Source organism: Carettochelys insculpta, chromosome 12 (genome assembly GCF_033958435.1).
Source record: "Carettochelys insculpta isolate YL-2023 chromosome 12, ASM3395843v1, whole genome shotgun sequence".
In the NCBI taxonomy this organism is placed as follows: Eukaryota; Metazoa; Chordata; order Testudines; family Carettochelyidae; genus Carettochelys; species Carettochelys insculpta.
In genome coordinates, this window is record NC_134148.1 from 27,298,727 (window position 1) to 27,310,394 (window position 11,668).

General features: G+C 38.9%; 1 protein-coding gene across 1 annotated transcript; it reads right to left on the reverse strand.

Annotated features, from left to right (window-relative positions):
• Positions 1-801: 801 nt before the first annotated feature.
• On the reverse strand, positions 802-7,655 carry BNC1 (basonuclin zinc finger protein 1). Its single transcript, XM_075006928.1, has 5 exons — positions 7,647-7,655; positions 7,372-7,474; positions 6,982-7,217; positions 3,445-5,372; positions 802-1,483 (listed from the first exon to the last, which is right to left on the reverse strand). Exons 1-5 carry the CDS (start codon positions 7,653-7,655, stop codon positions 802-804), a joined length of 2,958 nt encoding a protein of 985 aa, XP_074863029.1.
• Positions 7,656-11,668: the final 4,013 nt, after the last annotated feature.

Sequence of the window (11,668 nt, forward strand, 5' to 3'; positions counted from 1 at the left end):
GTGTTTGCTGCTGTTTGGGAACCAATACACTTAACTTTCTTCTGCTGATAGATATCATGATTTCTCAGATTTCACCAAGACACTCTCTTGAATGGAAATAAGTATTTCTTGTTCTAAATCTAGTTCTGGTCTACTCTCAAAGGGCCAGAAAATGCAAGCATTGTCTAAGTACAATTCCCACAAAATCAAAGAATGAGGACTATAGAATTTGTAGAGGATTTGCATCTCATTCTACATTCTTCTAAAATTTGCATTTTGGCTTTTGAAATTCAGTGAAAACTGAACTGAAAACAACCATAATTTAATACTGCAAGTGAGTTTTGGACAATGGCCTAAGGAATGAAATGACAGTCTTCAACGCCTCAACCCAAGACCCCTCCCCCATATTTATTGACACCCTAGAAAACTAATCCCATTTAACATGTAAACACAACAGAATCCATGAAATCGAAGTTTTCTACTTTGAACTTCAATATCAAAAAGGACTTCAATTAACGGTGCCACACTCACCCCAATGCAAATACTGATTTCTTTTCCATAAAAAAATTGATGTTTGATGTTATTTAACATCAAACAAAATAATGGTTTAAAGATGGTGGCACTACATTTTGCTCAGTGAATGTGCAAAGCATCTGTGTAATTGAGAGAAAAATTTGACCCCATATGTTAATGGAGCTTGTTTCACATGAAATGGGGTGTTTTTTTTGTTTTGTTTTTTGTGTTTTGTTTTAAAAATTATTTCAATTACTTTATCTGAAATGATTTACTTTTAGTAAAAAGTCAATAGAGATTAGTATGATGTTACTGGAGGCTCTTTGGTGATCTGGTTAAACTTCTGTGTAAGTTGGGATTCTGACTATGCCTATTTCGACTACGAACAGAGGAAAACATTGTGTTGCAACCTGGGACTTTACATTTGTGGAGCTGGCGGAGATGCACAGTTTTGTAATGAGCCCTGTAGGTGCCTTTATTACTGTAATTTTTTTGGCATATATGACAAGTTATTGGCAAACTGGAAGGTAAACTTGTAAAACTTGGATTCACCTTCTCCATTACAGTACAGTCCTGGTAGAGCTCCTCACTGGATATTAGGCTTGGTCCTTCACAGCTTTCATCACTGTCCTCCAAAGGTATGGTGCATTCTTCATTTCCTCCATCAGAATCCCAAGAGGAATGGGCACTGCTCTCAGATTTAATGCTGGAAGTAGTGCTTAAATCCAGAACGGCACCATCATTCATCGGATCATACCCATAATTCTCAGAACAGGGTTCTCTGATTTTGCTCAGTGGAAAAACCAAGCTGCCTGCTCTGTTCATTCCTTTGAAGATAACAGAAGTCTGTTCAACATGTTTTAAAGACACATCTTGACAAACCTCCTTAGCCAGGTCTTTTAAGAGGTATGTTGCGTTGAAATGGTTGTCCTTGAATTCCAGTGTCTCTTTGGTCAGAAGCTTATGATGAAGATTTAAATTTGAACTATGTCTAGAAGAACAAAGAGAAGCTTAGCAAAAATGATTTTTTCATCAATACCAAACATCAACTCTTTGAAAACTATTAATTAGCAAACAGTACCCAATATTTGGTAGCCAGTGTGAAATGCATATGATTAATCAGGTGCCACTAGAACATTAAAAGAGATAATTCATACATTGGGATAGGTCTTTGGCTTGACTTAGATTATTCTCACTTGTTCCTGTGTGAATCGAAAATAACTTCCTGGAAGTCAGCAGCCCAGATACTCTCCTACGCTTCACTCACATACCAGACCTAATGCGGGCTTAGTGGGGTTACAGAATAGCCTGGATGACCTCTTCCTGAAGGACTCACATATCAAGAATGGATTGGGTAATGTTAGATGAGCTGGATAGTTGACTATGAACCTATGTCCCCACAGAACAAAGAAGTGAGAGAGACTGGCAACTGGACCTGTTCCACAGTCAGAAAACATAGGGCTCAAGCTGCTGAAGACTGCTTCCTTCTACCGTCAAACAGGTGCTGTGCTGCAGATGCACCCCTTATGCATGTGTCTCCCCGACGAGCTCACTTCTGCATTCAACAGAATGCTTTGCTATGTCCACAACACAATTTTCAAACAGGCATCACTTTGCTCAATATAAATCAACTTTCTTGATGTACAGGCAGTCATTGCTATTTTTCACTCATACCCTTATCTAACAAAAAATGGCTGCAGGGGCGTCATCCAGACTAACAAGGAAAAAGCTTTAAACAGACAGTTTCCTCGAAAATGACAGTCTCACAGCAGAATATGGAGTTCTGGTATCTTGTGTCACTACACATTCCATCCAGGCAGACTTTCTACAATCTGGGCCTACAGCCTGAGTTACAGCAGTGCTACACAGTGGTACCAATCCAATGAGTCAAGGTCATAATCTTTAATTATTTTCTCAGAGGGATACCTGTATTAGTCTGTATCTGCAAAAACAGCAAGGAGTCCCAAGGTACCTTAAAGCTAACAGATTTATTTGGGCATAAGCTTTCATGAATAAAAACAACTTTTTACCCACAAAAACGTATGCCTAAATAAATCTGTTAGTCTTTAAGGTGCCACAGGACTCCTGGTAATTGTTAAATATGTTACCACATACCATATCTCAATAAACTATACAAAACTGAGGATTTCAAAATTACAGTTAAGTGGCTCATATGGAGCATTTTCAATTCTTGTTTTTTCTGTTAACTTATGCATATGTGGCCTGAAATCTATGGATTTACCATGGCTTAGAACAGAAGTAGCATCAGTAACTTGGGCCCATGGCTTCACCTTTTGGCTAAGACCAAGCATGAGCTTGTTATTAAAGACAGTATTATAACACACACACACACACAAAGGGTAGTTAACATTGCATGTTCACCTTTAACGTTTGCATATACTGATATTGTAATGTGCAATATTAATTTTGCAGTAGCTCGAGAGAAAAATCCCACTGTTCTCCATATTTTTTTACTCCCCACTTGGTTTAAAATCTTCCAGTGAGACTTTAGTCGTATAAAGCAAGGACAGAGTGAAAACTGAGCAAAGTTATCATAATTTAGCCCCCTATTTTTTGCATTTATAAAAACACTGAGATACGCAAAAGTACATATTAAACCCACAAATCCCCAAGTGTGTATCCTGGAAAATGGTTGAATTCACAAATGCGTGGCTTTTCACTGATATTCTAAAGTAGTTTTTCAGGTACTGCAATCTTTGTCAGTTATGAAATTTTCAAGGGTTTACTTAAATCCTTGTAGTCTAGTGGAAAGAAATATTTCTTTCAATGGATTTTCATTCTGTGAACACGCTGATAAATTATCATACCCGTTATAGAGAGAAACACAAAAAAATTCTGCAGCTCCATATTCTACAAACACTTATTTAAATTTCAGATTAGGTCCTCATTATGAGGGTAAAATAAAGAGAACTCTGCTTATAGTTGTCTTACCTGTCTCGACTTCTACGAGAAGGGAAAGCAGCATTACAGCCCTCAACTGTGCAAATATGCATTTCTTTCAGATGTACATTTTTATAATGCATTTTTACACTGTAAGGGTTTTTAAATGTCTTCTTACAGATGTCACAATGAAAGCGGCTTTCTGCCTTCTGAATCCCTAGTACTTGTTGGCTGATATGATCCATATCTTTAGAGTCTTCTAAGCAAGGAACAGCAGCAGCCCTGCTTGAGAAAGCACTGAAAAGGCCCCCAGTTAGCAAGTGGTGGTGTAATTCAGCGCAATCGTTATTAGGAATCCTGTGCTTTGGCTGCTCTTTAATATAAAGAGAGGATGTAGTCACTGGTTTTATAACATCACTGTGTTGTTGTTTGGGATCTTCACACACAATTTCACTGGAAGCTATTTTTAATGCTTGCTTTTCTTCTGGCTTAACCTGTCTCTTAGAGTGATCAAATTCATTTTCAGAGGGTTCCTTGATGTATTTGTTATTTGGCTCAATGACAGAATCAAAATATTTTGGGCCCTCTATCCCAGAGAGAGAGTTCCATGAATTACCTGAATGGGGGTGCTCTTCCACCCTGGCGCTCATCTGCTTTTCTATCCTATGCTCACTGGTTTCCACCTCTCCATCACTTACCACCTGCAGAGGTGTATCGTCATCGGAGCTGGCAAGGCTGCTGTTCTCATTCACTGTTTCAACAGCTTCTTTCTCTATTTTGATGGGCATGCTTGATTTCCGGGATTTCTTCTTGGGTAGCGCATCAAAAGGCAATGCGTTAGCCACCAGCTGCTCAGGTACTGATGAAGAAATGAGAGGTAGAGACGGGAGTATGCCTGGAGTGTTAGCAAGCTCAGCTGGTGTGACTGGACTGCGATAAAAAGGAAGAACTGGCTGAACTGTCTTTAAGTTTGGAAAGAGAACACCGTTCTGTCCAATACTGGGAAAACTGGGTTGTACCTTTGAATCCACACATGAGCTGACATAGCTGGTAATGGGTCTGCTATCAGGGGTTAAAATGGTAAAGTCTGTCTTTTTAATATCTTCAGGCCCAGCGACAGTCAAACCATTCCTCAGGTCTTTATCTCTGTTGTTTCTGTTCATTGGCATATGGAGTCTCGGGTTGGGGTTTGCACTATGACGATTTCGACTACGCAAAGAGCTAAATACCATATTGCAGCCTTCAATTGTGCATTTGTGTTTGATCTTCAGATGCACGGCATTATAGTGGATCTTCAGCGTTCCTTTGTCATAAAACGTCTTTTCACAGGCAGTGCAGAAAACGCGTCCTTTCCTTGGCCCAATGCCATTTTTTTCAGATGATTTCACTTTATTTTCTGGAGATACTGGTGTCCTTTCAAGCTTTGTTACAGTATTATGTGAACTAGAATCACTTAAAGGGGCATCATCTTCAGTTTTAGTCGTGCCATCTGGGCTATTCATGTGCCTCTCATTTTCAACTTGAAAGGAAGAAGAACTGGAAGTTACGACACTGCTTTCAGAAAATAGTATCTGAACATCTTGTTTCGTTTCCCTGCTGCAGTCTTGACTTTGGTCAAGCAAATATCTTTCTGATGGTGAACCTATTAAAGGTGGAGGCACTGGACTGAAAAACTGGAAAGGCAGCACAAAAGCCATATTATTTACAATGTTCTCAAAGTGATGAATGTTGGCAGGGCTCATTTTGTCCATGGATGAAGAAAGACTAGGGCTTCTTTGATTGCAACTTTCAATAAATGCCCTAATATCCAAATTAGTTGTTGTCGTAGGTACTATAATGGACTGCCCTTGTTTCTCCTGAATTGCCATTAGCTCTACAATGGATTTAGTCTCTCCAAAACGAAGAAACTGCTGCAGAGTAGCCAGTTCTTCTTCATTAGTCATTATGCTCCAGTGATCCAGCACCTTTCCTGAAGCATCCTAAAACAAAGCATATTTAAAAGAGTGATACATTCATTTAAACATATTGGAGACTGCCCTTTCTCAGGGATCAGAAATTCTTCTCTAGCAAGTTTGTAAAATTACTCTACTTACAGACAGTTTGATGGCAATTTTGTGATATTGTCTTTTGAGTTTCAACACAGTGGTGATTTTATTTCTTTCTGAACTAATAGTAATGTTGTCTAACAAGCTATTTTGTAGTTTTTCACAAAAATTAAGACGCGTGGAATCTGAACAACACTTAGCAACATGTGAGTACAAAGAGTGGTGATGGACCAATCAGACCAATATTTAGCTCCACATTTAAGTCAAGTATTCTTCCACTGCAGGTTTAATAATCTTCCAAGCAACTAAGATCAGAGAACAAATGAACCTGTATTGATCTATCGCCAGTGTTCAGAGAGCACAGCTGTAATTACACTAGAGTGTTGGAGTTCTTTCAAACTCCAGCTATGCCTAAATCTTCCCAATAACTACAATAAATATTTTATCACAGAACATGTATTTGATGGCCTACTGAGATTCTTCACAGTGCATGTAAGAGTTTCTAAGATGATGAACGTACCATCATAAATTTTTCATGTGCAAGAGGTTCAAGGTAATTGATTCCATATTTTTAATCCTAACACTAAAAAGCAAGATTATCAAGACCATTAAATATTGATTTGTGTCATAATATAAGATCATAATGCTACTTTACATAAAAAATAATTTCCAGACAGTATTTTCTGTGTAAGCACCCAGGGCCAACTTCATCATTGGTTTAGCTCCACTTCAGTGTAGCTTCCACTGAAGTCATTGGAATTGCACTGCAGAAGAATATAGGCCATGGTGTTTAAATGTTGACAGGTTAACTTGTAAATGCCTTACCCTACAGTGCAAAATTAAAATAAAATTCATTGTTAAACAATACTTTCGGTCAGTTCCTGAGGCCTTTACTTAGACTGCTATTGAATTCCTTCCCCACAGGCTGGTAAATTTCAAGACACACACACACACACACACAGGAATAATAACTAAATAAAAACCGACTCGTGGCCCTGCTCTTACAATAGTAAACTTGTAGGCTGTTTCTACACGTCCAGCTTCTTCCAGAAGTGGTACACTGATGAGCCATCTGGAAGATGATAATGAGGTGTGCATGCAAATTTTCTGTGCCTCATTAGCATATCGGCACGTGGTTCAGAGTCCAGAAGAAGCTTTTCTGAACTCCAAAGTACACGTGCAGACGCACGGCCCGTGGAGGGTTTCCTTCCAGAAGATCCCTGTGGGCCACGCATCTGCATGTGTACTTTGGAGTCCAGAAGAGCTTCTTCCAGACTCTGAACCACGTGCTGATATGCTACTAAGTTCTAGAAAATTTGCATCCACACCTCATTAGCATCTTCCAGAGAGCTCATTAGCTTGCCACTTCTGGAAGAAGAGGCATGTGTAGATGCAGCCCTAAAGTCTACGGTTGACTAAGTTCCCACTGAATTCAACTAAAAATAGATGACACAATGTGGTCCACAGGTACCAAGATTAAACTGAAGGGCATTGCTTTGATCAACTATTTTTTTCTGTATCAAGGAGGCTTTCACTATAATACCTGTAGCACGTATCCACGTATATAATCCTGCAGCGTCCAATCCAGTGCATGGAGAATCTGTATTACCTCTTCTTGCTTCAGGACACTGAAGAGACGATCTAGGAGGATTTTGAGCCGGACAGGAATGGCTTGGGTTCCATACAGCATGAGGCTACTGATATCAAAGACCACATTAGATTGCACTATCTCTACCTGGCTTGTTGGATACAGGTTGGGGATCCTTAATTTGCTTAGGGCTGGAAATAAAAGTAAAAGAAAGTAGAAAATACATGAGTGACAAGAGTTATACAAAACTGAGTGTGATGTGTATTAAAAAAAATCAAAGAGTTGAAATACTATGATGAGGAGAACCATGCAAGAACTATGACAGATTTACAAAAGGAATATTACCATGCGCTACCCATCCATGTCGGCACTGGTTACACTGTCGTTGGTTTATTTTTCCAGGCTTGAAACACAGACAGCTACAGTTCACCAGAGTGCATCGGATAGCCTGGAAATTATCAAAACAGGTTAACTGGTCACAAACAACATCTGGAGCATGAGCACTAAATTTATATATTCATACAGACTTTTTAATGAGGTATAAATACATATGAATAATGCATATAGATCAGGAATGAATACACATATCCATCTAGCCAGGTGGATATCCCAATTACCACTTCAGCCATGCTAGTTAACAGGGCTGCTGCTGTCCACTGGCATTGCTGGTCATCCTCTAAGGCAGCAAAATATTAAGCTGGTTGGTGAGTAGCAGCAGAACTTCTAGTTCTGTCCCTACATGTGTCAAATAACTTAAATGCACCCTTAAAGTAAATTCTTGTTGTCCATGAGAAAACTGCTATGTCTACCTGAAGCTTGCAATCCATTTTTCAGTAGACTTTGAAAAGAGAAATGACAACAGGAAGATAAAAAGTTCTGTTCCCTGATATTATACCACTGGGCCAATAATGGATTTTTTGATTTAAAAAAAAAATCATTTGATTCAAATGAGAAATTTAGTTTAGACCATTTAAAAATATGTTTGACTTATAAAATTAAAAGAAATTCTAATATGAAAATGTATTTTAAGCCAAACTGACATCATTTTTAAAATGTCAAGACATTTTTTGATTTTTCTAATTTTAACCACAACAATTAGGCAAAACTGAAGTGAACTTGAGAAAAGTTTCAATGTCACAGAAATTGCATACATTTGCCAAAAAGAAAAACAAAGTTTTAGTGAAAACATTTCACCAATTCTAGGAGAAAGTTAATAATATTTAGTGCAATCCAGTGCATCATATAAAGAATATAAGTTGCTCTACAGAGCATCTTTAAGATCAAGGGATAAAAGTTATCTCAGGCAGGGATTATTTAGCAGTATCCAAATGGCAGATGTACTCTCTCAGGGGCAAAAAAGTTCTTCATTCCACTCTCAGTAACAACACTGCAATTTAGAATAAATAAGTATTACAAATCCTCATTGATAGAGCTATAGTGGCTGCATTTTGTTTATTCCAAGTATTTGGATTGGACAGGCTTGATTAATATTAGGCAACGTAAGCAAAATTTTTCACTGTTATAGGAGAAAAAGCACAGATTAGTAAACTGCTGCACAGTTTAATGGGTGTGCCCCTTCACTTTCACTGGAGTTATCTATGAAACAAATCCTACGTAGTATTCTGATACTCATATGCAACGGGCCAATGGAGCTGTGTTTCCTGGAACACGTACTTCCCTCTGTACAGATACATCTTGTGCAGGAAGTGAACAGACAACTTTGAGGTCCTGGTTAAATCTCCACAGGGAATGCTACAGAGCATAGCATTTGTACGACCAAGTACTTCTTAGCTCCGTAATTCTCAGTACAGCACTTAGTAGCCTGAATATACTTTTTACATGAATGAAATATTTATTAAGGAGGAGTTAACATGAAGGAATTCATGTAGCAGAAAGTGCATTGGAATATAAAACACTTCATAGTGACTGGATCTAATCTAGACCATGGCTGAGTTATTTTTTTAAATGTTGTATGCAGTAAATGCAGAATATATACATTAAATCAAAATAAAAAAGCAGTCATGTAGCTCTTTAAAGACTAACAAAACAATTTATTAGGTGATGAGCTTTCGTGGGACAGACCCACTTCTTCAAATCATAGCCTTACTGTTCTGGTACGGCTATGATCTGAAGAAGTGGGTCTGTCCCATGAAAGCTCATCACCTAATAAATTATTTTGTTAAGTCTTTAAAGAGCTACATGACTGCTTTTTTGTTTAGGTAGAATACAGACTTATATGGCTACCTCTCTGTCACTATAAAAGCAAAATAAGTTAGTATGAAATAAAAAAGAAGGAAACAGTTATCCTGATGTCGTACATCAAAACAGGGCATTAAGAGCTGCAGCCAGAGACACAGGGAACGGGAAGAGATTTATGAAGTTTTCACAGCTCTTTTAAAGCATGTTCTGATTTTGGTTTGGGATACGGCTTCTTTAACACTGAATCGGAAGATGAACAGCCTTTCCCTGCAACACAGAAAAATGCAGCTCTTCCTTACAATGACTTGTGGAAATCTCTTGATCCCTGTCTCTCACTCCAATTACAGCCCTCCAGATGTATGTATATTATGCTCGCAGGCCGCATTTCTTATTGCTGTTTTCAAAAAAGGCATCCCAAGGATTGCACACGTGGATTCATGTGGATGACGATTTTGAAACATTTTCAGCGTTTCCTAGTTGAAAGTGCTTCCTTTAGAATTCTTTACATGCATATAGTGATTAAGTGGATTTTTCCGCAGGCTTCTAAAACAGTGTTAAAAGTTCAAGGCAGTTTTCTTTCAACCTATTGAACTTCCAATAAGTCTGGCATTCAGTGGCCAAACTTTCTAATCAGTTCTCCTTTCTTGCTCCACTTTTCAAGAGACCCATGCCTGAGAAAATATGCAGACTGAAAAGCAATCACTTTCACAGGGCTATTTCACACAACATCTGCATCTCAAGCCACCATCCTGTGAAGATATATAGACAAAATTACTTATGTACAAAACTCTTTGCAGGACTGGGGCCTTGGGTACACCTCATCATGGAGGAGCTATTTGTGGCCATCCTCCCCACTTGAATGGCCCCTACAGCCTGGAACTATGCCAGCCACCTATGCTGAATATTTGTGCCCTTCAGCGGATACCAGAGACTGCTCTGGGTTCTTCAAACTTTAATAAATACAGCAAGTTCCAATTTTGCCTATTATATGGTCATAAATGGCCAGCAGATGGAGAGGATGAAGAGACCAAATACTTCAGCATGTCAGAGCCTGAGACAGAGCTCTTTGCCCTGTGTATTTCTCCAGCCATTGAGTCTCTTGGAAAGGAGAGAACCCTACCTTAGAAGTTCACATCTGGGGCACTTTAGGACACATCTTACCTCACAAGATCAGTGAGCATGCAAACACCTAGGTTCTAGTGACTACAAGGTGAGATTCATTCTCATCTTTAGATCTGGAACAAGTGGCAACATGGCCATTCAGCCGACAATCATTTTTTTTTCTTAATCCCTTAAAGAAGCCATCAAGATAAATTTTGAGAGCTCTGTAAAATCGTAACAAAACACATCAGCCCAGGAGGCATTTTGAACTGCTTCACTTTAGTGCATGATATATTTTGCCTTAGAAGCAGAAATATTTTACAGGAGAGTAAAAAGCCATACATTTCTTTTACAAAGCTCGGCTGACGACTCATTTCCATCATGAGATGTCAAACTATAAAGTGTGGTTCAATTCTTCTACCTCACTGGGCCATAATACACTGCAACTTGCATAGATTTCACCTTCTTCCACAATGCTGTTCTGTGATTCCCCTAAATTAGATCAGGATTTCACATATGTTTCTGTAGCAGCCCCTCCAAACAGCATCACAGCGCTACTACTTGTGCTGCGAGAAATAACACAGAGATGTACAATAAAAACTGCTATCATTATGGTAAGTTAATTGAGGTTATTTCACAAGCTTTCACATTCTTTTTTCTTCTATTGTATTCTATATGCCATCGATCTCTAACTGTTTTTCAATTCTTTTTATACGTAGTTAACTAAGATAAGGGCATGTAATACTGCAGTTCATAGGTTGCAATATTAAATGCCCTCATCTTAGTTAACTTCATATACGTATAACTACATATACACATACCTTTCGTGTTTAGTGCATGAATCTGTTTCGTTTGCCCTCTTGTCTTTACTATGCATATACATATCTCATAGAACTGGAAGAGACCTCGAGAGGTCACAGAGTCCAGTTCCCTGCCCTCTGGGCAGGACCAAGCACCCTCCCTGACAGGTTTTCTTTTCTTTCCTTCTTTTTTTTTTCCCCCTATTTGCCCCAGACCCCTAAGTTGCCTCCTCAAGGATTGAACTCTACCCTGTGTTCACAAGGCCAATGCTCAAATCACTGAGCTGGTATGTTGTGAACGAGACACAAGAAGTCATTCTTCCGCTCTACTCTGCACTGGTTAGGCCTCAGTTGGAGTATTGTGTCCAGTTCTGGGCGCCGCATTTCAAGAAAGGTGCGGAGAAATTGGAAGGGTCCAGAAAAGAGCAACAAGAATGATCGAAGGTCTAGAGAACATGACCTATGAAGAAAGGCTGAAGGAATTGGGCTTGTTTAGTTTGGAAAAAAGAAGATTGCAGGTGGGGGGGACATGATAGCGCTTT

Excerpts from the sequence above, each read along its gene's own strand:
- BNC1 (XM_075006928.1), bottom strand. Across the intron at positions 7,218-7,371 it reads ACATGGATGGGTAGCGCATG|CCCTAAGCAAATTAAGGATC; the intron begins GTAATATTCCTT and ends TTTTATTTCCAG. Across the intron at positions 5,373-6,981 it reads TACGTGGATACGTGCTACAG|GATGCTTCAGGAAAGGTGCT; the intron begins GTATTATAGTGA and ends GCTTTGTTTTAG.